The 27,967-nt window shown below is 35.0% G+C and overlaps 1 protein-coding gene across 5 annotated transcripts in view; it reads right to left on the bottom strand.

Moving 5' to 3' along the window:
• Window positions 1-3,257: 3,257 nt before the first annotated feature.
• The window catches only part of DDL (SMAD/FHA domain-containing protein), a 96,340-nt gene continuing 71,630 nt past the window's right edge, over window positions 3,258-27,967 (bottom strand). For 4 of the 5 annotated variants that reach the window (XM_089826616.1, XM_089826614.1, XM_089826617.1 and 1 more), the window contains exons 4-11: window positions 27,468-27,546; window positions 27,293-27,350; window positions 26,782-26,874; window positions 4,625-4,739; window positions 4,483-4,530; window positions 4,348-4,393; window positions 4,142-4,212; window positions 3,258-3,705 (exon numbers count right to left, since the gene is read on the bottom strand). In XM_089826616.1, the coding sequence (XP_089682742.1) occupies window positions 3,666-3,705; window positions 4,142-4,212; window positions 4,348-4,393; window positions 4,483-4,530; window positions 4,625-4,739; window positions 26,782-26,874; window positions 27,293-27,350; window positions 27,468-27,546 (550 nt within the window). In that variant the 3' untranslated portion in view covers window positions 3,258-3,665. The remainder of the gene's footprint in view (window positions 3,706-4,141; window positions 4,213-4,347; window positions 4,394-4,482; window positions 4,531-4,624; window positions 4,740-26,781; window positions 26,875-27,292; window positions 27,351-27,467; window positions 27,547-27,967) is intronic. The other variant, XM_089826619.1, reaches the window with a different exon arrangement.

Below are 27,967 nucleotides of genomic sequence, written 5' to 3'. Positions count from 1 at the left end.
TCTATCATGCATTAATGAATGCATTAATTACAATTTTATCTTTTCCACATTTGTGACAAGTTGATTAGATTTTCAAAAAAATAATATTTTTTATCTTCCACATCTAATCAATATTAATTATCACAATCTATTTTTTTTACCAAGTTCAAATATAGAGTTAAATGTTTTATATTTATTAATTTTACATTGATGTTTGTTTTTGCCAATTGTAGAATGTTATTAATTTAAGTTTACACTATGTTTTACTAGCTACTATTTTACAATCTTGCCCTATTAATACCATTTTACAAATTGTAAAACTACTACTACCCCTCAAATTTTCTAGATATTTTGATAATTTGAATTAAGTAATCAACAATTTATTTTTTTAAATAAATATTTCAACTTATAATTGAATTGGTAGAAATGAATAGTTCATTCATATAATATAGCTCCCATTGTTATTTATATATTTCTTAAAATAATATAATTATTAATATTTTTTAAATTCCCTTCAACTCTCTCTATCATTCTACTTTTACTTTCCTTATAATAACATATCATTCTCTCTTAACTCTCTCCTCGTATCTTTATTTTCCTTCTTTTCCAATTATTGGCAGAAACTTTGATGCATTGCATCTCTTGTTTATAATGTACTAGTTTTTGGTTAAAAAATATACTCTTATTTTGAGCCTAAATTTAAACTACAAGTACAGAAAACACATGTATGCAAGTAAATTCTAAGAAAGTCTCTCCCAGCAATAGATAGTAATCATCTCTCACAATTACACTACAACGCTCCCTCGACGTAGTCTTGTTAAAACATTTGTGCCAATAATTGTGCCCATGTAAACTGGTTGGGGATATTGCATCGCATCAACCTTGCAATGTTTCTAGCTATAAGCACAACTAGAGATTGGTTGAAGTCATCTAATGAAGAACAAATCGGCTCAAATACACCTGAACAACCTTTGTCTATGTGCAAAATAATCTTCAAAATGCGTAGAATAAAGCAAATATCAAATGATAATTGATTTGGATGAGATGGATCCTTCCAACGTATGCACGGGGGAAGATGAGCAACCCCTATTATTTTTCATCAATGAGATCTATGATTTGGAAAGGGAAAAATTAGAGGGAGGGAGTATATTTTGGGATTGACATTGGATGGCATTAGAGAATATGAAGAGGACAAGTCATCACCATCAACATCTACATGATGGAGGTCAAGCCACAATCTATCATGGTAAACACGAAAGATGAGCTAGAACAAACTCCTAGGACTGGACGCTCTAGTTCTAACTCGCATCTAGCTTTCAATAGAATATAAAATGCTCTCATGTGGTATTTGACTATAGTTACCCAAAAAAATGGCTATTTTATTTTGGTTTCATACTTTCAACCATCCACATTCAACATGAGGATACCATTTTGTACCCAATTTAAATTCATATCTATAAAATTTAGTTATGGATATAATTACCCAAGATCGAGGCTGGGCCAAAGGGAGAGCACAATAACAATTTATTCTCACCCCATTAGCTAAATAAGTCAAGCTAAGACAAATGAAGGCATAAGCTCGGGACAAGTCTCTTAACCCTTGATTAAATAATTCAAGCCAAGACAAAGGCATAAGATTATGACAAGTGTCTTAATCTTATAACATGATATATAAAAAGATTACTTATTACCCAACAAAGGTGGAAAATAAAAGTGCCACGTCCACTAATGATGTATCACCCTCCACTTCTAGTGATCACCTTCCAAGGTGGAAAAGTTGCAAGTGCCACAAATCCACTAAAGGTGGAAATGTGAATGAAGTGATAAGTGCACCAAAGGTTAAGTCACACTCAAGGTGAAAAAGTGATATGTGATAACACCGTCAATGCTCCTACGTGGTCCCTAAATAAACTTATGTAAAATGTGTGTCTAGGACCTAGAAGAATAACATTCTAAGTATAAAACTTAAATGCACCAACAATAGGGTCTCACAACTTAGTGTGTTGATTAAGAGGTGGTCTTATTGCTTGTCCCCACCTAGGTTCAAGACTCCACTAAGCTATTGTGATTACAGGATTGTACCTTCATTGATCCAGTGTGTTCATAGATGTAAGCCTCAATTTTGTAATAAAGGGATGAAGTCCACCATGTGCAGCCTCACTGGTTCATAGCTTTAGGTCAAAAGTGTTTCACATGGTGCAAAAGGGCAAATAATGTTAAAGTGATTATGTTAAAAAGTCAAGAAGAAACTTTTATTATTAAAAAAAATCAACAATATCAATCAAATGTAACTACTCAGCTTGTTTCTTTTATGTATGTGTTTATTAACTATGCGTCTTCTCATGGAATTTTGCCCAAAAAAATGCATTTCTATTGAAATTTGAGCAATCTAAGTTGTCAAGCTTTGCCAAAATTTTGCCAAGTACTTTTTTTTTGGGCTTGGTGAGTTTTTGCCAAGTCCAGGCATTTTGACTTCACTTGAACAAAACAACATATAGTCAAAAGGCAAAATGCACACAACCTCTTTATTCTCCCAATTGTCATAAGCAAAAGAAATAAAACCTACAATATAAATAGTCTAATTCCACAATAAATAAGAGACCATGTTCATTATATAAAAACTTGAGAAAAAGCATACAGCAGCCTCTTCATTTTCCTTACTGAGATGGGCAATAGATGTAAATCTACACTCCTTACAATTCATACCCCCGCTGGAAGGAAAAGGCCATTTCTATCACATAAAGATAGTGAAAAAAAGCATATAGACCCCTGGCCCATCCAACCTATAGAAAATGGATGTAAACACCGTAATGGTACATTGTCACAACCCTGAAGAGAAGAGACTTTGCTTACACATCTTAAGGACCAGTAAAACAATGTAACAGAACTGCCGTATTGGCAGCTTTGGTGTATCTGTAACAGATGTTAATGGGCACGTCCCACATTTCACGGAAGCAATTCTACATTTGTCCAGACTACTTGTGAGGCATGCACTCTCTTCTCATGCCATAAGATGTTGAAAAATTTTACAGTTTACTGACCATCCAAAATACTGTTAAAACTTAGTTCACTCAATTTGCAAATGTCTGTAATGAGTATCAACCGCCCCCATGCTCATAAAATAGTGATATTGTTTATAGCAGTATCATCAAACTTAAAAAATAAATTAGTAAATAACAATTTGTACCACAATTCAATATGAGATCACCTTATATGAGCATACAAAGCCAAACAAATGAAAAAGTCAAAGGTGGCCCATTAATTTGCAGAGAAAACACTTTTGACAAGCTGAATCAGTAAGTTACATTCTAATTCGAATCTTGTTTGTATTTTACATGAAAAATTGTGCCATGTAATTGTAGACCTCAAATATAATAAGGTTTACCTTATTAGCCCACAAATAACCCACAAGAAAAATTCATTTAAGCTTTTCTGAGATATACACCTATTCAATATCCAGTGATCCATAATTTACATCAAATCGCTTACTTGTATCTATAATCTATGATTAGTGCCAGTGATGGGATCATTTTGATTTTCCACTGAAAACTTATGTAGCCAGCAGTTCATAACAGTCGCCGCATTAAGTGTTTCTAGTAAGCATGATCCCCAAGCTTCCTGTGTCCATTTACTTCTACCAATAGCTGGAAACGAAACTCTAATGCTTGTCAGAGATCCATTTGAAATCAACCGGCAGAGTTCTCATGCAGAATCACATATTCGCGGCTGCAATATATAAACAACAGCTTAGAGCATTCATTTTCAAAACTAAGTAAATGTGGAACCGAGAATGAAACTCCTAGCGAAAACCAAAAAAAAAAAAAATTCTCAACATACAAACCCACATAATAAATTAGTTCAGAAATTGCTTCCTAAAACTCTTATAGTTACAGTTGGTTTTCATCTAGTTGTAAGGGCACCTAACATTGCCATGACCCAAGTTAAAAATCTGACCAGGGTGTCCCTGGTGCTAAACCAACTAGTTGTAGGTTTATTAACAGGACCATATGAGCGTATGAAACTACAACAGTAATTATGAAAAATCAAAGTGCAGATGTGGTTAAGAATAAGACAGTTCCTCCAGTGAAAATGAAATGATGGGCCAGCAGTGATGAACTCGATATGACAAAAAAAACTGAGCTGCCATGCAATACCGTCATACCTACTATTCCCAAACTTAATTGTATCTTTTTCAAACAATTCATAGTAACGTTGGGGTTCAAGCCGATTGTCCTGCAGCCACAAAAGATAACAGTCAATCTCAATGGGATCATTGAATAAAAAACTTCAATTAATTGTAACAAAAGCAATATAGATTGCAAAGTGATGTTTATGTATTGAGTTCTGAACAGAATGCTAAAATCTTACATTTAAGTGGGTGCCATTTGTACTTCCCAAATCCATCAAGTAGGGTCTGATAGGTAACAAAAATAAGAAATTACAATTTGTCATACTGATACAACGGAAATAACTGTAGTAAACTAGGAATATTTATATTATTACCTTACATGCTTTGATACTGTGCCATCTAGTTCCTCTTTCTCTATTTGTCTGCAAAATGGCAACAGTCAGAATACATAAAATAGAGTAACCCTCAATCTAGATATAAATCTTAAAGAGGGAATCGAATTAAAATACATGCTACCTAAATTGGATGACAGCATGCTGCTTGCTACATGAAGGATGATCAGTTGGAATATCTGCCACCCTCCGTTCTCTTCCAAACAGGTAACAGGTTTGACGATGAATGTACAAAGGCTCTACAAATCATGCAACGTAATGAAATAAAAGAAATGCATGTATACCCATAGCAAAAGATGACAATGAAATGCAAACAAAAATAGCAACATGCAAACTAAATTCTATTGTAGACCAGAGAGGTGAACATGTATTTGCGATGAGTAGACAACCTTAAAAAGGATGCCACAGGATCCAGGCTGTAACCTACAATAAATACTATGAATGCAAAGACCTAGCATACAACAACAGAACCATTCAAAGATATAGAAGTGAAAGCATCTATGACCCACACTCGAGGAAACTCTTCCAAATTTAGAACCATAAAATCAGGTAAGAAAATTTTTGAAGAACAAAATTTCAGATGTTCTCAGATCTATCAGGCGTGAGTGAATGATAGTCTCTGTAGCTGTGTAAATTATCTTCACAGCCAGGTCAAAATGGAAAATCACTATCATATACAGATCAGCCATCATTGTTTTAGCAATCCATGTTTACAAAGCCATACAGTGTTCTGCTGACAAGATGAAGCTGGATGTTACAGCCATTGAACTGTTGCTGCTCAGCAATGCTATTCCAGCTATGGAATTTCTAAAACTAAACCTTCGTTGGTGACAACAGAATCTTCTCGAGTGTTCACACAAATATAAATTACATATTTTGAAAAATGCAAAATATGATTGGGAAAACAATTTAAGAAAAAGGAAATGTAGAACCCTTTAAATAAGTAAATGAAGTTACAAAGAGTGTCAAATGGGCCCCTTCTCCAAATGATAAGCGTGTAATATGAACGAGCCAAAAAATAAGTGGTTTCTTTTCAATTACAAGTTTTTGCTACTATGTTTCTGCCTATTTGGGATACAGCTGCATGATGCATAGACTAGTCCAAAGAATTGTCTACATAAATTTGCCTCAATATTTATGAGTGATGACAATGAATTTAATCCAGAAACCTCTTGTGCAGGCTAGATTGAATCTTGTGTTTGGCATTCACTGTATTATGATATTAAAATCAAAATTCAACTGCATTTGAATCAGATTTCATGATTTGACACACTGGAAAATATTTCCCACTCATTCCCTATATTGTATGGTCATTAAGATAGTCTACTGCTCAAGGGTGATTTTTCAATTGCCAAATTGAGTAATAAAAAAATTTGTTTATCTGCAAGGTTTGCTCAAATCAGAGGTCCGGAACTCACCCAAAGTCACCCAAACTTTGTGAGTTCCAAGCCGGGTCACTCTGGGTAAGCCCTAGGGACCCAGACTCAGACGTGTACGAGCACAGGCAGTGACTCACCCAGACTTTGTGAGTTCCGAGTTGGGTAACCAGGGGCCCAAACTCAGATGCAGACGAGTCCAGGCAGTGACGCAGTGCTTGTGATTGCTATGTGGCACTAGAAACTTTCGAAGTAAATGTAATGAAGAAAAGGCAAAAGGAGGAGTTGGCAAGCATTGGTTCCCGTCCAGCCACATCCACATATTGTCTTGGAGAAGCTTTTTTCACGCCTCTTTACCATCTTAGTGCTTCTGCTAGTGCTAGTGATTCTACTTCTGCTCCTAGTGGCACTGTTAGCTTTGGTCCCTAGAGTTCAGAAATATAGGTTGGATTCATATTTTGTGCAATGCACTATTCCTGGTTCACAGCCTTTGCTTGAGAGTATGCCTTAGAACTGTTGGACTTTATAGCTTCAATAGAGATCTTTATCTCCAAGCGTTAATACCGTTCTGGTCACCTTCAGCTGAAAAGGACATTTATGATAAAATGTAATATTAAATATAGTAACATGTGTAACATGCATTGAGGCATGGAAATAAGAACTGTGTTTGAAAATAAAGAATTATGTTTTGAGAAATTAAAGAGACCTTCGGTTAGAATGTGGAGAGTCTCTCCTTAGGTTATATATCGCTTCAAGCAAAAGGCATTGTACACTTAAAATTTTCATTATCAATAAAATGATCTTTTGTTGTGTGTAGCTGTGTTTTCCCTTCATTCTCAAAGGGTTTTCCCAAGATATCTCTCTGTGTCTATTGTATCTTTTCTGATTATTCTTGTTTATCTGATTTCTGGGCTAAACCCAACATGTTACCAGAGCCTAGTCTGATAACATCAATGAAGAAAGTTTTTATGCCTCTCTCAGTTTTGGTCTACAATTTTTTGGCTGCTGCTATTGTTTGAGTGTTTTGTCTTCGTTCATATCATTTCTTTTTGTCGGCTTATTTTTTTGTCTGAGCACCAGCCTTGGGCTGAGTTGTGCTCCAGATTCTTCTAAGAAGATTAATCTATCATGGGAGGTGTTTATTGCCTTGCACCGAACATCTTTTTTTTGTCTTTTTATCTCTCATTTTTTCTAGTGCTCGATGACAGGCTGCCATCAATTGAATTGAATATGTTATGAATACAATGGCCAGTAGCCTCAATGATACTATCGCGGATTCTCATCATCTCTGAAATGGTCATATCTCGGTCACATTACTGTGCTTCGAATATGTTATGGAATCTATCACTTATCCAGAGGTTAAGTATAATTGTTGTTGTTATCTTAAGTTCCCTGATGGAGGAATTCCGTGAATCAAGGGCTGGTGGTAAAAGAACCAGTTACAATATCTGACTGGAACGTCAGAGACTTGTTATGTATTGGAGATGCTGTCACTCACAGAGGCGTCATCAGCTCACATCGATTTTTTTATCACATACCTCTTTTGGCTTCATCTTCACCTCGACCAACTGCCAGCATGGTCATCCAACAGGTCTCTCTTTGTAACCGCTGCATTCTCACCGCTTACCATGATGGGATTATCATGATTCCTGTGTCGTTCAAGTTAAAATGGGTGATGGGTCATTCTGAAAGACAACCCGTCGGGCTTTCCTACTGGATATGAAATCTCTCCTTCAGCTCTTATTTTGGTAACGTCTTCATGCACATGTGAAAACTATTTTTTAGCACATGTATTCTTGGCAAAGCAGGGATGTATGAAATGTTTCGTTATCCTTCTTCTCCCGGTCTGCATGAGCCACATTGACAACCAAATGTGAGGCCCTCAACTTCAACATATCCTCATTGGGATATTAAGTTGCAGGGTGAAGCCGATGTGACAGCCTTCACTTTCATGCGACTGCAGAGGACCTTTACATCAAATAGTGAACGTAGCAGAATTGCAAGTTTATGATGGAAATGTTCAAAACAAAATTCCTACAAATAGTTTTCAAGCATCTAAATGGACAAATTCTTTTGGAAGAGAGAATTTATCGTCACATAAAACTGAAAAAGTCTATTATGAGCATATGCTTCCAGTGTGGAGCATTGTGCCTGTTCAGAATCATACCTGAGTCTATAATATTGAGCAGAAGTGTCTTCATGTTTTGAGTGGCAACAGATTACAATTGTTTTTTTGTCAGATTTTCATTTGAGAATTTAATCTGTTGATGTTCCTTGATACTGATATTAAATATAGTGACATGTGTCATGAAACATGGTTGAGGCATGGAAATACGAAGAATTGTATTTGAAAATAAAGAATTATGTTTTGGGAAATTAAAGAGACCTTCGGTTAGGATGTGAAGAGTCTCTCCTTAGGTTATATATATTGCTTCAAGTGAAAGGCATTGTACCCTTAAAATTTTCATTATCAATAAAATGATCTTTTATTGTGTGTGGTTGGGTTCTTCCATTCATTCTCGAAGGGTTTTCCTAGGATATTTTTGTGTGTCTATTGTATCTTTTCTGATTATTCATTATTGTTGTTTATCTGATTTCTGGGCTAAACCCAACAAGAACAAAGAGGTTGTAATGTCCCTTTCCCGATTTTATGGCATTTGGGACTGGATTCTCTATATTGCAAGAAACTTCCTTTTATTTTGCTGTTAATTGAGATAGTTCAGTCCGAAAGTAAGTTGATGATTGTTTATCGTTAGTATCTCTTCTTTATGAATATGGGAATCACCTGATACTGATTGGTCTACTGACTGGTCTGCTTATTGAATGAATTGTTTATCCAGTAGCGATGCATTTGATATATTCTTCTCTATGTCTTCTTTGTATGTATGCAACCGACTAAAGTCTAATTGCTGATGCTCAATCGAGAAGATCCAATAAAGGATGGAAAGAGAAAAATGTTTTTCAATGATGTTTGCTGATGTATAACAAATGGCCTTCTTATAGCTTATAATTTACAAAGATCACATCTCTTCATAAGTGATGAGATAGCTCCTTTCCTATCATCCTTCTGCATAACAATACAGATTAGTTTAGAACAAGTAGTTGATGTGTAGCATTTACATTTCTTATTATTTTATCAAATTGCTGCCGCTTTATAAGACTCCTTGGCTTATGGGTATGTGCTGGTTAGGGAATAAACTAAGTAATAGTCTGCTTACCGGTTACTAAGAAGTGCTGAATTTCTCAATCATACAGATAACCATGATTATTACTGGTCACTGGAAGTCGCTCTGATATCCCCGTACCTGGTATTTTGATGCTAGATATGCCTCCATTCATATGCTATTCTTCCAGGTCAATAGTCGATTATATTGCTTACTAATATATCTTCTTTAATCCTCTGACCACAGGTTGTTCGATGTTGTCCAGAATTTTCCAGTTGAATTCTGCCCTGGGGCGAAGTGTCTCCACAACTCGCATAAGATACCAATATATGTCCCTGGGGAAGGAAGTAGCAATCCATCCCCTCAATGTTTGCGACTGTAGTAATCAGTCGCCTCTTACATCTGATTTATAATTATTCTTTAGATTTTAGTATTAAATACGTTACAATATATAATTCTTCCTCTGGGTTACACGGAAACCTCGTCCCCTTTCCTATCCCCCAAACGTAGAGCCATCCCCCAAAACCAGTAATATAATTTAAATAAATAATAAATATTAATATATTTGGAATATATTATAATTATAGTGTTAAAATATTAATATTTTAATTATTAAAATCTGATTATTTCATTAATACTTATTATTAATTTCTCTGTCCAAAAAGGGATGATGTAATTTGGGTTTCAATCAGGGGGTAATGATGGAGGTACATGATGTTAAAAAATCAATTTGCCTAGGTTTTTACAAGTGCAAGATTCCATTTGCTGGAACCAAATAATTCTTTTTTATTTGATTGTTCTGAATTTATAATTTGCTTTGTCTAATGAATTTTTATAATTTCATTACACGACTTATTTAATATATTTGTGTTTGGTCTCCTACCTGACAAGGCATGATAAATGTTGCAACCATTTGGCACGCCGAGTTTAAATCCCCTAGTGATACTAAGTTAAGTGGCCCACTATTATTAGAAATGGTTGATGATATAAAATCTGAACTCCAAGACCAGTGAGTGTTTTAAAGCAGAAAAGGTCGTACCATCATGACCGATGGTTGGACCCATAGTTACAAGATTCGGACTTGCCTCAGACTTGGCAAGCTGGATTCAAGCTCAGACTCAAACTTGGCACCCAGACTCATCAAAAACTAGGGAAATTGGAAAACCCAGAAAATCCAAAGATTTTTTACGATTTAAAACTATTTCCATGCATCATTCGGTCAATTAAAATCGGTCAGTTAACTTATTTCTCTTAGAAATTCACATTGATCACATAAGTATAAATGTGAATTTCTAAGAGAAATAAGTTAACTATTATACTAGTTACTAAATGAAAAGACCAAAAGCAAGGAGCATACTATTGCAGATCTTAAGAAAGAACTACCCATTGATCAGAAGACTCAAGAAGAGGAACTTCAAGCTAAAGACCAAATCTGAGAAGATGGTGAAAAGTCCAAGAAGATAAGTATGGATTTGTAGAATCAAGCTTAAGAAGCCAAATGCGTTGATGATGTTTTTAAAATTTAGATAAAAGTGAAAATCTTGGAATGAGAGAAGCTTGAGATAGAAATTGTTTCCCTAAGAAAGGAGGTAGGAAAGACTAAAGAGCAGCAGCTAGATAGTCGAAATTCACTGATTGCAAGTTTCATTTTCCTTATACAATGATAATAAATGATGAAAATGATCTTTGGATTGCAATGATTTGTTGATAATGAGGATCGCTTTAGATGTAATAGCATTGCCTTCTTGGTATATGCTTTCCAAATGACAGCCATCTTTATAATATAGGATGAAGAATGGATAGACATGTTCCGTAAAGGGACATGTCTATTCATTATTATTTAATTAATATAATGACAAATAAATCTCTCTCTCTCTCTCTCTCTCTCTCTCTCTCTCTCTCTCTCTCTATTTTATATATATATATATATATATATATTTGCTCTATAGTTTATCCAACCAAAGCTACCAAACATTAACACTCCCTCTTAGCTAGGGAGGATAAACAAGTTTCATACACAATATGAATAAAATATTACCTCAACATAGAAATGATGATTTCTAGAATGTCAACTCATTTGACTTCCAGGTTTATTGAATGCCAACTCATTTGATGCTTGAAAGTCAACTCATTTGACCTTGAATATCAACTCATTTGATGTTTGAATATCAACTCATTTGATATTTAAATGTCAACAATTTTGACATTCGTGAATATCAACTCATTTGACATTCACTAAGTGCTTAAATGTTCATAAGGTATGTGCGCCGCATTCTCATAATGCATACCATATAACCATCCACTATATAAAGTAAAATCTATCATGATTTGCATAGACATCGTAAGATATCCATCATAATAAATTAAGTTAATGAAAGATCATCACCTTTCAATAACTTTTGCAAACACAAGTGATGATCATTTGGAAGTCGTCACTTCCTCATGATGTACACAAGGGGCAAGCCCATTGAAATCACATGGTCATGATGTATAAATTCATGAATCACAGTCCTCTTGACTAATACAATTTATTAATCACTAGAGAATTCATCTCAACATGGTTTACTCCCTCTATTTCTGATATGATCAAGATCTTCAAGGATCAACTGAAAGTCTGAAACATATCCTCTATCCGCTCCTTCAGACGAATGTATGAGAATCCCTCTGAACATCAATCAACTGAGCTTCTTTACCTTTGAACAAGTGTAGAAATCTCTCTGAGTTTGAAATCAATCTCCTTTTTCCTGCAATAACATTCTCGGAAAAGATCAAGGCAAATAGCTCTTATAATACATTAAAAAAAATAAGACAGAGATTACAATAATAAACAATAATATCATAGTAAATTACATTGCCATCTTGCAACATATGAATTAATCCATAAAATCTATCGATTTATGAAATCTCATATCATTGAATATCATCCTAGATTTTATCTTCAAACGTTCTATATATTTCCATTTTATTTAAAACTTACCATATACCTATTAATATATAGATAAAGCAAGTTACACATATACATTTTACCTTAAAGGGGGTCGCTATCTAATTCCTTACCTTAGAATTTAGTTTTACCTTGTTATATTCCCATATAACACGATGGGCTTCTTATATTAATTTGTTCCATTTAATCTTTGCTTGGTGGTGGGTCCCTCAGCACCTGTGTATCATGGGAGATTGCTAACAGTGTCATATGCTAGGCATACCTTCGTATTGTTCGGCAGTTTTCACAGGTTGTGCCGATAGGAGGGACCACCATTAATATTCAGAAGGGTATCCACGTGGGATGAGTAAAAGAGTTTAATTTTTCTTTGCCACCTTTGATTGTAGTTTGTTCCATGCTTTATCATCATCTCTTTTATGTTCCAGTTGGGAGTTAAGAGATGGCCACGAAAACATTTACAACCTAATCCATAGATGATTATCGTTGATGTGATCATCTAGACCTTGTTTTATTATTATTATTATTTTGTGGGTCTCTCTTCCTTCTCCTTATTCTCTCTCTTGTTGACGGAGGCCTTCTTCAAATGGATATAGAGGAACACCACGGATCATTATTAAGATTTGGCATGGCTCGTGACGCTCAGCTCATGAGGAAATTTCTAGAATGGGAGATCATTTTCATCTTGAGTACCAAGGTCAAGTTACAGAGTAATCGACTCAGCTTGTAATGAAGCATGGTATCCCAAACACTACATTTCTATTCTGCTCTCACATTCCAGTGCTGAAAGAGAAAGCAGCCCCAAGAATTTCGCCCATATGATTGTGAATGCGACAATAAGTCAAACCCAAGAAGCATGCAATGTAGCTATGAAATTAGATGCCGAGCACAAGGATACTTTTGAGAACATTGTGTTGGCACTCTGTAAAATGATGTTGATGGACTCTATATTTTGCCTCAAACTCTCACTAGTGAAAATAGCCCATATGGGAGTCCAGCCCTCAAATGCCTAGATTGTGGGCATACATGCATGGCTTAAAGAAGTTGTTAAGAACTAGAATAGCTGTTCTAATTTCCTTTAAGATTGGGGCAGCATAGTAACGGTTCTACTATAGGAAAGATCTCATGATTGGTCTAACTCCATAACCAATGCTATGAACTTGCTAAATATCTCCTTTTCGGAAACTAGCCAATAAACCAGTACGTTTCCTCTAGTTACAATTCAAAGATTGTATATTTATTGTTGACTTTGATGTCGCAGAGTATGTTTCTACAAGATTTCCAAGCTCTCCTATTCTTAAATTTATTCAGTATTTTATTATTCACTTATATATTTGCAACTTGGCTCTGATACCATGTTGATAAATGAGGATCGCTTCAGATGTAATAACATTGCCTTCTTGGTATATGCTTTCCAAATGACAGCCATCTTTATAATATAGGATGAAGAATGGATAGACATGTGCCGTAAAGGGACATGTCTATTCATTATTATTTAATTAATATAATGACAAATAAATCAATCTCTCTCTCTCTCTCTCTCTCTCTCTCTCTCTCTCTCTCTCTATATATATATATATATATTTGCTCTATAGTTTATCCAACCAAAGCTACCAACCATCTTTATAATATAGGATGAAGAATGGATAGACATGTGCTGTAAAGGGACATGTCTATTCATTATTATTTAATTAATATAATGACAAATAAATCTCTCTCTCTCTCTCTCTCTCTCTCTATACATATATATATATATATATATATATATTTGCTCTATAGTTTATCCAACCAAAGCTACCAAACATTAACATGATTCTTCCTATATCCAAATGTCTTGAACAATAAGATCATATATAATACTAAATAACATTGATCAATTGTTTTTTTATCTAGATGGCTAAACAAATGTATTATATCAATCATGAATGAGTTGCTCTATCTATTATCTTCTTAGCGATTCTTATCTCAAGTAGATGATGCTTGCAGATGTTATGATTCTTGTCTTGTCTAAATATCAAACAATATAGGAATGAGTGTTATCAATCAAGTGTAAGGAATAGTATTGATTCTGCTATTAATTTTCAAATGTGCAATGCGATTACTACTGTGCTAAGAGCATTTGGCATCCTTGATATATTTTGTAAAATATATGCACGTTTATTGGTGCTAATCAATGTAAAGCAATCTGCTATTTAACTTGCAATGGCAATATAACACAAAAAAAAAATTTAAAACAATAAAAAAATGTTGTTTTTTGTTTTTTGCATTAGATGGCCATGGCAAAGTCCTGCTGACAGGAATCGCAAAGCCAACAAAGTCCTAGAAGGACTTGGCCAAGTCAGCTGTCAGAGCCCAAAAGACTCTGCAAGCCTGACTCGACTCGGAACTCGCAGACTCCTATGACTATGGTTGGACTGATAGGAGAAATGAAACACTCCTAAATTTCTTAGTCCTTGCAAAGGTGATTGATCATTCTACTTCCTTAAATGCATTGAATAATTTGAATTTGATTTAGTAATTAATATTTGAATTTTGTGATTTGTGATTTAAGATTTATTGATTACTAATTGATTTTGTTTGATTATCAAGTTCCACCATGCTCTTCAAGTACATTGATACTTCCTCACATGTCAAAAATGCTACATAGTTATGTGAGGCTATTGAGGAAGCCATAGGTAAGCTGGGTGAAAAAAGCATAGTTCAAGTGGTGACGAACAAGGTGGCAAATTATGTTTCTAGAAGCAAACAATTTTGATAGAGAGACACTCAAGCATATTTTGGTCTCCATGCGTAACCCATCACCTTGACTTCATATTGGAGGATATTAGCAAGCTTGAAATGGGTCGAGACATGTTGCTAAGGCCAAAAACATTTACAAATTTGTGTACGGTCATACATTGGCCCTTAGCACAAGAAGGTGATATATGGGGAAGAAGGATTTGGCTCACCCTAGAATAAAAAGATTTTCCACAAATTTTATCAAATTAAAACCCTTGATTCAGTCAAAGGTAGCTTTGAGGTGCATGTGTATTAATACGAGCGTACTTCCTCAACATGTGACTGCAATATGGATTGATGTGGGAGATTGTTTTATGAGCCACCTTTTTAAACCCTTGCGAAAAGATCGTGCGAGTTGTTTTTTTTTAATTCTATGTTATTTTTTGCTTATAATTTATGTTTATAATTTTCTTTCTTTTGAATTTTGCCTATTTTTTCATTCACACTTCACTATTAATATTTCACAATATTTGTAGGCCACTGAGCCACTAGTAGTTCACCTACGAGTTATTCATGGGGAGAACACCACTATGGGCTAAATATATAAGTATATGGATAGGGTTAAGAAGGCCATTAGATATTTATGTGGATGAGATAATAGACAATATCGTCACATTTAGGAGATAATTGATAGGAGATTGCACCTTCAACTTCCCAAGCCCATCTATGTAGCCACTTATTGCCTCAATCTAGCATTCCATTTATGCCCTTATTTCAAGGGTGGATGAGGAGATTCTTACAAGGCTTTGTTCAATGTTAGATTAGATGTCTACTAGTGATACTAATTATTATGGAAGTAATTGGTAAAATAATTGCTTGTTATTAAAAAAAACTGAAAGGTCAATTTATACAAAAGAGTAAAACAATGTTTCCTTAGGAAACGATCGTAAAGAATAGAAACATTCTATTCTAACACAGAAATCTGAAAAAGAGAAAGCTAACTAGATATTTACAATAGATTACCATTAAATAATAATAGACGATTATCTATTATTGTAATACCCTCCCTTAATGGTCAATCTATCAACACCAAGTTGTCCTTTGAATTTGAAAAACTTATTAGGACCAAGAGGCTTGGTGAGAATGTCTGCAGTCTGATCTATGGTAGGAACATATTGCAAATCTATAGTCTCGTCTTTAACCAACTGTCGTATGTAATGACAGTGAACATTTGCATACTTGGTTCTTTCGTGGAAGACTAGATTTCGTGCTAACTTGATAACACCTTCATTATCAACAAAGCAGTCGATCTTGTTGGTGACATCTGCATATCCCCAAACATCCGAAGAAGCCAAACAACTTCATATCCTGCCTTAACAGTCCCTCTGTATTCGGCCTCTATAGAGGAGAGAGAAACTGCCTATTGCTTCTTACAGGTCCATGTGACTGCACTAGATCCCAAACTAAACACATATCCAAAAGTTGACCTTTTATCATCACCAGAGCCTGCCCAATCTAAATTTGTGAATCCATAGAGTTTAGGATTAGAACTTCGAGAGTACAGAAGTCCATAATATAAAGTGTCCTTCACATAACGAAGCACACACTTTGCTGACATCCAATGATCAGCCTTAGGAGCTGTCATAAAGCGTGAAATATAATTGACTACGAAGCTGATATCAGGCCTAGTAGCAGAGAGGTAGATGAGGCTGCCTACTAGTTGTTTGTATGTAGTATCAACAACGGAAGGAGAATCAATCTTTGTGGATAACTTTAGACCTTTCTCTATAGGTGTAGATACAGGCTTGCAATCCTGCATACGAAATTTGTCTAACAGGGCCCTAGCATATTTGGACTGAGAGATGAATATACCAAAATATTGTTGCCAAACTTCAACACCTAGGCAACAATGCATGAGCCCAAGGTCACTCATATCAAAAGATTGAGATAAGTTCTGTTTGATTCCTTGAATCAAAGATGCCAACCTACTAGTGATGATCAAATCATCCACATAAATAACTACGATGATGTCACCGTCAGTAGTCTTGATGTACAGATTTAAGTCTGAAGAACTCCTCTTGAAGGCTTGATCACTGAGGTACTTATCAATTTTTAGGTACCATGCCCGAGAGGCCTGCTTCAAGCTATAGAGGGTTTTTACCAATCTAAGAACTTGATTGTCTTTACTAGCAACCTTGAAACCAGGGGGTTGCATCATGCAGACCTCTTCATAGAGATCACCGTTCAGGAAAGCACTCTTGACATCCATCTGATGGACCTTCCAACCAAACTGTGTTGCCATGGCTAGGAGTAATCTGATGGCACTCATCTTTGCAATAGGAGCAAAGGTCTCCTCATAATCAATGCCCTAACGATGAGAAAAGCCCTTCACCACTAAACGAGCTTTGTACTTATCCAAAGTACCATCCGATTTATATTTAATTTTGTAGACCCATTTGCAGCCAATGGATTTCATCCCTAGTGGAAGATCATAAAGGACCCAGGTATTGTTCTTCAGCAGGCTCTGGTGTCCAGATGTCATGGCTTGTTCCCACTCTGGAATTCCTTTAGCCTCAGAGTATGTTTGAGGTTCAAACACACTATGAATGTTGGCCATGAGAGCAAAGTTAACAAACTCTCTAGTTTTGCTCTTTTTTCAAGCAGTTCTCCCATCAATGAGCTCATCATCACAAATATCAGCAAGTGTCTTAGCCCACTACTTAGGCCAAATAGGAGAATGACCAACATTAGTATCAAGAGATGCGTGATGATCAGGTTCCTCATCAGAAGAATCTAGATCAAACTCAGGTGAAGCACCTACAAAGCGAGGTGATCCTGCAAGAGAAGACGAAGGTGTGTGTACAGGGATCACTGGTATAACTTGAGTTGCAGGAGCTACTGGAGCCTTCCCGTCAGGTGGACCTAATAGAAGCCGAACTCCCAAATCATGAGCCTTCATAGGTTGGTATGTTGGATCAAGATTAGGAGAAACAAGCATGAATGGTCCTCGTTGCTCATCAAAGACTACATCATGACAGTAGATGAGACAAGATGTCTCAACATTGATCAAGCGATAGGCTTTGTGAAGACTGTTGTATCTAGCAAGCATAAGTTTCTAACTCTTGGCATCCAACTTGGTGCGTGATGCATCATGGATCTAAACAAAAGCAAGGGAACCAAAAACCTTCAGGTGACTGATTCTGGGCTTGCAACCTGACCAAGTCTCTTCCAGAGTTTAACCTTTGACTGCTACTATGGGTGACCGATTCAACAAATAAACTATAGTGTTAACTACTTCGGAACATGTCTGTGTTCGAGCATGGTTCGATCCATCTTGGTGATTGTCCTATTCCAACGTTCAACTACATTGTTTTGTTGTGGCTTGTGGGGTGTGGTTAATTGGCATTTGATGCCATGTGTATCCAAGAAGCTGGAGAAAATATTAGAACAAAATTCCCCACCATTGCCTGATCTAAGAGTAATAATAGATTTCTCAGACTCTTTCAACTAAAGGTTTAAACTTCTGAAATACAGAAAATGCATCTGATTTCTTTTTAAGAAAATATGCCCACATTTTTCTATTGAAATCATCAACAAACAACTAGAAAATGCTTGGACCCAATAACAGGAGGAGTGGCTATAGGGCCGTAGATATCGGCATGAACAAGCTGAAGTACCTGAGAAGTTCGCCATGAATCGCCACTAGTGAAAGGTGTGCGATGTTGCTTCCCAGCCTGCCATGCATCACAAACTCCAAGCTATTGAGTCTAAATCTCTGGCAATCCAAGAACAAACTCATCCCAAGCAAGCTGTGAGAAATAATGCACATTTAAGTGCCCATATAGCTGATGCCAAAGTGTGCTGATAGAAGACCACCGAGCAGCCATAGCTAAGTCCCAAGAATCACCAAAATCAGTAAGTTTGAAAAGATCATGATCCTCAAGACCCACTGCAACATTAGACTTAGTTGCCCGATCAATGATGGTGCACTGATGTGAACTGAAGGTGACATCCAAGTGTGGAGAATGTTGTAGTAACTGATTGACTGAGAGTAGATTTAGTTCCATCCCTGGAGCGTAATACACATCAAGGAATATGAGATCCCTCCCAGCAGACTGAATCTAAATGTTGCCTTTACTGACAACCGTGTACTCTTCTCCGCCACCAAAAATAACAGAGTCTGAATAAGGATGGTAGTTAGTAAACCACTCTCTGCGGTGAGTGAAATGACAAGAGGCACCTAAATTAATGTACCAGGCAGACGACTTCACATGATCTGTGGGTCTTTTAGCAATGAAGGCGTAAAAGGCAGATTTCGCCTGCTCAGTGTGCTCTGCACTATTCGCTTTGGGTTGCAAACCTGATTTCTTAGACTGTGCAGCTAAGCGTCTCCGACATTCAACCTTCATGTGCCCAAACTTGTGGCAATAGTTGCGTTGAATGTTCTTCTTTCGAGAACCATCTAATGCTAGAGCAGAAGACTTCTACTGCGATGGTTGCTGAAACTTGCCTTTATCCTGCTGAAAGGATTTTGCAGCGAAGGTTTGCTCTATGGAGGTAAAGCTAGAGGTACTACCCAACTGTTTTTTCTACTAATCTTGCTGAAGCAACAAGGTGCAAAGATCAGTGAACTTCAAATCAACACCAGAAGATGTGATGTTGAGCGTCTCAATAAAATGCTCATAGGATTTTGGTAAACTCCGAAGAGTGATAACCACAATATCCTCTTCCTCCATCTTGTGACCAATGGCAAGTAACTGATCATGGATTTCCTGAATCAGATTCAAGTGTGCCTGGAGCGAGGTGCGCTCATCCATGATAATAGAAAACAGAGTGTTTTTCAAAAACGAAAGCTCTGCTTTTGTCAGAAGTCTCATGAAGACCTTTGAGATGTGTCCAGATCTCAGCAATTATCTTGTGAGATGGAATGTGAGAAATTTGATCATTAACCATGGATAATTTGAGAAGCATCACTACCTCTCAATTATTCACATCCCATGTATCTCAATCAAGACCAAGAGAAGTCGAACGCTTCATAACACCCAGAACAAGTTTATTGGTGTTCCGATATTCAAAAATTGTGCTGATCCGCTACTTCCAAGTGCCATAATTTCGACCATTGAATTTGGAGTTGTGCTCGAGCATAATATTTGTCTTAAATATCATGGCATGTTTTTCAATGAAAATTTGTGAAAATTTGTGAAGGCACGTTCTTCGAGGCAAATAAATGGAAGACCCAGAAAAATCGGAGAGTGACCCAAAAGAGAGCTCGTAAAACCCAAAAGGAATACGGTGTCGTTTTTTGGATCCACTGGCTGGAAAATCAAGGCACGAAAAATGAAGCACCCAGAAAAAACGGACGACCACCCAATTGAGCTCTTATAAAACCCACCAAGAATCCGTAATCAAAAAAAAAAAATCAAGGTCAACAATTAGAGTTTCAAAAAAAAAGTCGGCCGCCATGTAAACTCGGATTTGTAGAAAAATGGCAGAATGCTGTAAAAAAAGCCTGAAAATGGATGATATTGGTGCTGGAAGAGGCATTTTTGCAGGGACAACAAAAAATGAACAGATTCTTCACCCTAAAATCACAAAAATACAGAATCGCGAGCTGCCTTATATCAGCCAAAAACGGCACCAAAGTTCGGCACACATAGGAACAAACACCAATTCGGCACACATGAACAATCGCAATTTGGAGATTTTCAGACAAATTCGATGATTTATTTTGCTGAAAAACCCTAGCTAAGTGTAATACTGGTTCGATTTTTTATGATTGTAATTCTCCAAAAAAATGAACGGAAACCCTAGCTAGGTTTATGTGAAAAAATCTCAGAAATAATTTCAAAAAAATTTAACAAATTATTTCAAAAGAAATTATAATTTTTTGAAAAAATTTGAAGTATTGGCTTTGATACCATATTACAGAAGTAATTGGTAAAATACTCACTTGTTATTAACAAAGACTGAAAGGTCAATTTATACAAAAGAATAAAACGATGTTTTTTTAAAAACGATTGTAAAGAATAGAAACATTCTATTCTAATAGAGGAAACTAAAAAACGAACGCTAACTAAAGTTAACTAGATATTTACAATAGATTACGATTAATTAATAATAGACGATTATCTATTATTGTAATACTAATATCATAACTACATTTTGCAAGATAGAGACATTCAATATTGCACAACAGGAGTTGTTCAGTAATCAAATGTGCAAAAACAGTTGCACCAAGTTGCAACCAGGTAAAAATATATGTTAAGTGCATAATTTGATTTCATAATTTAGTTGAGGAAATGAGACTATTTTGTTTTTCATTTTTATTCTCTTAAATAGATGGTGGCAAATGTTTGGTTGTGAGCACAATTAGAGTATATTCGAGCACCTACTCTCCAAAAGGCGCAATAGATTATTCATGGGTAGGCTAAATGATCTAGTATTTGTTTATTACCATAGTTGGAAAACTCTCACTCGGCAACAACTCCTCAAGCCCTTAAAAGTTTATTCAGGATAAAATCGGCCATTTTTTTATTTTTAAAGTTGGGAAAACTCGGGAACCTAAAAAACCACTAAAATTTAATTAAAAATACATTGTTTTTGCAAATCTCAATGAGAAGATGCATTTAATGAGTTAATTACATAGAACACAAAAGAAACAAGCAAAGTTTAGATATATATAAATGCATAGTGAGTACAAAAATGCATTCTCATGCCGAATGCTGATGGCGGGAAGAAAAATAGTAAATAGTTTCCGTCGAACCAGAAGTAAATTCTAAATAGTTTATGTTTCAAAGGCACAATGGGGATGAGGCTACATGCTATAAAAGCTCAAAGATTCAACCTGCACTTATTCTATAATTATCTTTGTACTTTCAGAAATCCCACTTAAGAGATTGTATGTTTCAATCACAAAGAAATGACAACAGCAAAAACAAACAAGGCACAAATTTGCAATAGTTTGATCATAACTCCCTTCAAAACAAAACATCCAAGATGTACTTCTTTCAATTGATGAAGTTATTTGCATGTGGGTTAACTATCAACAGATTATGATTGCAGCTAAAAGTAGAAACATTTCTTGGCAGGATTAATGTTTGCTTCCATGGAGTCCATCTACAATATAGGCAGCTTACAACATGAAAAGACAACTAACTACACATCAACCTGGTAAAATAATAACTCCGAAAATTGTGAGGACAAGTTTTAATCAGAAAAATGGCGAGTTTTTCATAAAAGCTAGCCGAAAAATCAGTCCGTAATCTGCGAATTTTTTGGGTGGAGCTGAATTTCAAAATTGGAGATTAGTTCCGTCAAAAACTCGTCGGGCTATAAACCTCGGCAATTTCTTACTGATCACAGAATAATCTGCGGGTGTGCCAGCTATGTTTATTACAACCACCTCTTTAGAATGCAACAAATTTTGGACAGCGACACCACTTTGATCACAGTAAAGGAGATTGATTCAAAATCCAAGTGGATCACTAAGTGACCAATTCCTATCTTTACTAACAAGGACCTTTAGTGGATTGACCAAGTGGGTAGAGAGCTTAAGGCTAAAGCACCAGCACAAGCACAGTTGATGATTGCAGCTAAAAGTAGAAACATTTCTTGGCAGTATTAATGTTTGCTTCCATGGAGTCCATCTACAATATAGGGAGCTTACAACATGAAATGGAAAAAAACTAACTACACATCAACCTGGTAAAATAATAACTCTGAAAATCGTGAGGACAAAGTTTAATCAGAAAATGGCAAGTTTTTCATAAAGACTAGCCGAAAAATTGGCAAGTAATCTGTGATTTTTCGGGTGCAGCTGAGTTTTGAAATTGGAGATTAGTTTCACCAAAAACTCATCGGGCTATAAAACTCAGCAATTTCTTACTAATCACAGAATAATCTGCGACTGTGCCAACTATGTTTATTACAACCTCCTCTTTAGAATGCAACAGATTTTGGACAGCGACACCAATTTGATCACACTAGCGGAGATAGATTCAAAATCGAAGTGGATCACTAAGGGACCAGTTCCTATCTTTACTGACAAGGACCTTAAGTGGATTGACCAAGCGGGTAGAGAGCTTAAGGCTATAGCACAAGCACAAGCACAGTTGATGATTGCAGCTAAAAGTAGAAACATTTCTTGGCAGTATTAATGTTTGCTTCCATGGAGTCCATCTACAATATACGCAGCTTACAACATGAAATGGAAAACAACTGACTACACATCAACCTGGTAAAATAATAACTCCGAAAATCACGAGGACAAGTTTTAATCAGAAAATCGCGAGTTTTTCATAAAAACTTGCCGATAAATCTGCGATAATCTGCGACTAAGTCACAAGGTTCGAATTCGAATTCGAGTTCGACGACTATAAAATTCGAATGAAGTTCGACAAGAGAAAAAATTCGGAAAAAAATTCGAATTAAATTCGTCTTATATAATTTTAATTATTTCTTAAATATATTTAATATATCCCATATATTATCAAAATAATTAAAATTGCCTAATAGATTTAAAAACTTTATAAACATGATGACACATTTATAGAGTATAAAACATAGTATATATTAAGTATAAAATAAAAATTTCATTTCACATTAATTTAATAGATTGATTAAATACATTTCTAATGACCTATTTACTCAAACATTTTAAAATTTAAAGAATCAACTCTATTACTTCAAAAATAATATATTTTTAAAACATTTCATTTATACTTAACAAATTTAATAAAACAAAAATTAATTTGAAATAAATAAATATAATATATGCATTATTACATTATAACGAAATAAACCTAAGATTAGTGAATATTATTTCATTTGTACTTAATAAATTTAATAAAACAAACAATACATTTATACATTACAATGAAATCAACCTAATAAATACTTTATTACATAACATTATTAAATAAATTTAACCAAGACTTTTACATTAAAATAAATTTAACAAAGACTTACTTTATATTATTACATGAAATAAACTTAACTATATAATTACATGAAATAAATTTAAGAAAACATTCGAGGAATTTGCAGACGCGGGAGCCGGAAAATTGCAAGCAAAAGGAAAATCGTTGTCGTCTGCAGGAGCCTATGCACAATCGTCTACAAGAGCTGGAAATTTCGCATGTGCACACTCCATCCCTACATGACTGTACAAACCATTGTTAAAACCTTTGTTGAATCCTTTGTTTTCAGAATTCTGTGCGTTTTAGGGCTGAAAAAAATGGTTCCAAAACCCTAAAATATGTTGCCAAATGCCTAGAATAGTAGTTTTTAAATGTTTATAACAATTTTTAAAAAATCCCAATTTTTGTGCGCGAACACTGACGATTTTCATCGAATATTTTGGGAAAAATTAATATTCGGCAAAATCCGAATCTCATGCTTGGGATTCGCCGAATCCTGTGACTTAGATCTGCGATATTTTGTGTGCAGCTGAGTTAAGAAATTGGAGATTAGTTCCACCAAATCCTGAAACTATGGTCCAAAACATAACTTTCTTGTTCTTTATTTGTGTCCATAGACACCTTTGATTTATAGTTTCGTATATAGCACATGTTATTAATGGATGAATGTCCCCTAGCTCATTTCCACTAATGATGTCAAATTTACTTAACAGCTAAAGCCATTCTAGAAATACCAGGGCACATGTATACACCGAAGTTGATCATCTAAAAACTCCACCCATAATCTGAGGGAATCTTGTAATTTGACCACGTAGTAGTGTGCATTAAACCAAAAATACAATTCATATATAGGTACAAAAGTTAATGCAAACACTAATTCGACAAATGACTAATTCGACAATGACCCTCAAAGTCTACCCTTGAACTTAGTTTAATTTTAATAAGGAAAGAACTTCATCAATTTTTTCTTATTAAAGTTAATATCAAGGGCTAATGAAAACAAATGACTCAAAAACATCAAAGTGACTGAAGTTTTAATAAAGAAAATAGCAATATCATTGTGTGATAACTAAATTGTGTTCAGGTACTCAACAACTCTATGATGTGCAAAACTATGGCATCAATAAAAAAGCTTCTTCTTGGCATTTATTAAATGATTTCATTTCATTTGTTGTGCCAAAATACATGGAAGTGAGTGAAAAAATCCTTTCTTAAAAAAACAAAATTTTGTATTGTTTGGTTTTGATTGATTTTTCACCTCAAAAAACGTACTGGGTTTTGATCAATTTTTCACTTCAAAAGTTGTGTTCAGTTTTTCTGGTTTTTTTCCTTTAAAAAGCATTTTTTTCAAACTGTTTTGGGGCATCCTACTCATTTCCAAAGTTTGGAGGGTTTGCTGATTTTTCTTCAACATCGTGCTAGCTGTTCTCAATGTTTGTATAGAGAAAAGAAGCTTCGTTGTCCAACATCAAGTTGGATGTTTTTGTGATGATTTCTAGTCAGATGTTTTGTTGATTCTGGGAGGATTATTGGCAGATTCATCCCAGTGGCAGGCTCTTGTCTCCTGTTGCATAGCATATTCTCAAGAAGGGGCACCCTTCTCTGTTCTTTTATGGGTGAATTTTGGCTTCTTGGTCATTAACATTTTGCAGATCCAAGAAGGGTCTCAGCAACAGCAAAATATTTTTTAGAATTTGAGACCAAAAGACAACAGTAAGACGATGACCATTGAGGGAGGGTATTAGAATATTATAATGTTTCTTTAATGGCCATCTTAGTCAGTCTTTACTTTATTAAGTAGTTTCTATTTTCGTCTTTTGTTCACGATTGTTTCTTTTAGAAACATCCTCTTTATAAATCTATATAAGCAGCTTTCATTTCCTTTGTTTAAAATAACTACAAAAACATCGATTTACCATAACAATGTCACACGTCTTAACTATTATGTCATTTGACCATAAAAGGGGGGACAAGCATTATTATGTTAAGTCCAATTTACTTGGTCACCTTGTGTTATCTACTATGATTGTTCTATATTCTGGATGGTTATCTTTATGGATTATATTACTCCATGTTTGGAGATGGATCTCGTTGATACTGGACTATCATTGGTCTTGTGTTATGAGATTTTATGGATTTTTATACTGATTGTGAGATATTCATCATGGGATGGATGATCCTTGGAAACGTTTATATAAGATGGATAGTTTGATTCTTTTCTATGTTGTGTTACCTTGTTTTGGTAATTTTCATGATTATGTTTTATAAGAAGCTTTTGTGGATTGAATTTCTCCTTCTTTTCAATTTTCTTTTGATTGGAGAACTGGCATAGATTATCTAGCTGTGTAGAGGAGATGGCTTGCAATAAGGGTCAGGACCCTAAGTGCTTGCCAGGGTAACTCATTGTTAGTTGACTTAATAAGTGATAACTTAATTAATCTTGGGTTGGAATAAATCATTAATAAGATAATTGTGGTCGTTGCCCATGCCCTGAGCGCAAGTATAGGCTAGGATGTAATATGTGTTTGCATTGCATTTATGTGTGTATGTAATGTGTTTTTAATTGTACAAGCTACTACACTATTATCATTGATGTCGTATGAATTTTTTTTTTAAATTGTTCAGTAAACTTAATCACATGTTTAGGTTAATTTCTTTTGAGTTCCCTAGCAAGGTATTACGAGTCATTTATAAGCTAATGTGATTAAAAGCTATACTATCCAGTATAATTCAACTAATTTGTTCCATTATATACAAGTGATTTATAAACCCATACAATAAAAGTTAAGAGCAGAAAGGCAAGTCACAGTCATTTGCCAATGCAATTGAATCGCCTATAATGCAATCATTAATCAATGTTTACATGAATACTTGATTTAGATAGAGAAAAATTATCCCCATCAAAAACATAGCTAATAATTGTGAAGTACCATACTAAAATTTATTACCAAAAGTTTATAAATCATGTGCAATAAATTCCAGATAAACATTGGTTATGTTGGCTCTATGATATAGTATAACAACCTTTGCTCTCATAAAAGATCCAATTAAATAGAAAGAAATGAATAATGAGATTTGAAACAATTAGAATAAGATTGAGAGAAAACGGAACAAGAATTACAGAGACAAACACTAGAACAAAGATTTATAAGCAGTGTAATTACCATTTAAAGCCTCCCCACCCTTAAAAACATAGAGACGCCACCTGAGGTTTGGTTTCTGAGCATCCGGTGGCTCATTGAATAACAATGTTATGCCTACAACACACACATAAATACTTTACAATACAGTAGGTAAAGTCAATTGTACAGGAAAAAAGTCCAAGTACTACATTAACACCCCAATTGACACATTAAAAAACTTAACAATACAGTTGTTTTGCTTTTAACCAAGAGAACTGCAAGCTTTCCAACGCAAATTCATTACGATAATTAATCACCAAAAAGACAGCAGAATGATCACAAATTACACTACGCCCTGATGATGTGTTTATTCATATTGTATAAATGTTTCTGGTTAATACAACAATTTTTTGTTGTAGAAGAAATTCAAAGACATGCAGCTTTTAAGGTTTACGCAACTTCAATGTAAAGGCTTTTTTTTTTACATGCTTGATTTTTTGCTGTGTATCAAGCATAGGGCATTTGAACTTTATTTAAAAAACATATTCCTTACCCCTTACTTTGTTGGTTTCTGCAGCAAGCTTCCCTGAAAGCTCAAATGAAGGTTTACTCTGCAGTTAAAAACAATATATAAGTTACTAAGTCAAGACAACACCATTCAGAATGGCAGATTATCCATCCATCCTATAAAATATGATAATCAAATTAATGGCAAGCCCAGAACAGACCTTTTCACTCTGTTTGGATTTCAAAGCTTCCTCTGTAGCATTCATCATGGCAAGTGCATCAAGCGATTCATTTTCACTCCTGTAAATGTAAAGAAATAGTTACAACTCCACTATGCATGCTTTAAGATCATTCAGATAACTGTAGCATCCACACCAAAACTATTTACAAACTTATTGCAACTACAGAATCACACGAATTATACTCAATTATTAAAAAGCCTTCGAACCAATGTATGTCTATCTATGGTAACCGGGAATCATGGCTCTCAGAAAAATAACCACACTTCAGTTTTCCTTAATTTTACATTCAAAGAATAAAATAACAGAATTTTTCCCACTGAACAGTCTAAAATAAAGAAATTTCCTTAATGTAGAAATTTCAAAGAAATGCAATATAGAGATGTTCACTCTAGTTTTGTATCTTTAAGTGAATAGAAAACATAAAAACGTATGTCAAAATGAATGCTTGCAAGCATCCAAAAATAAATATATGTTCTAAA

This window comes from Cupressus sempervirens, chromosome 4 (assembly GCF_028749045.1).
Source record: "Cupressus sempervirens isolate cs-2001-9-10 chromosome 4, ASM2874904v1, whole genome shotgun sequence".
Classification (NCBI taxonomy): domain Eukaryota; kingdom Viridiplantae; phylum Streptophyta; class Pinopsida; order Cupressales; family Cupressaceae; genus Cupressus; species Cupressus sempervirens.
This window is presented reverse-complemented; position numbering and strand designations above follow the sequence as displayed.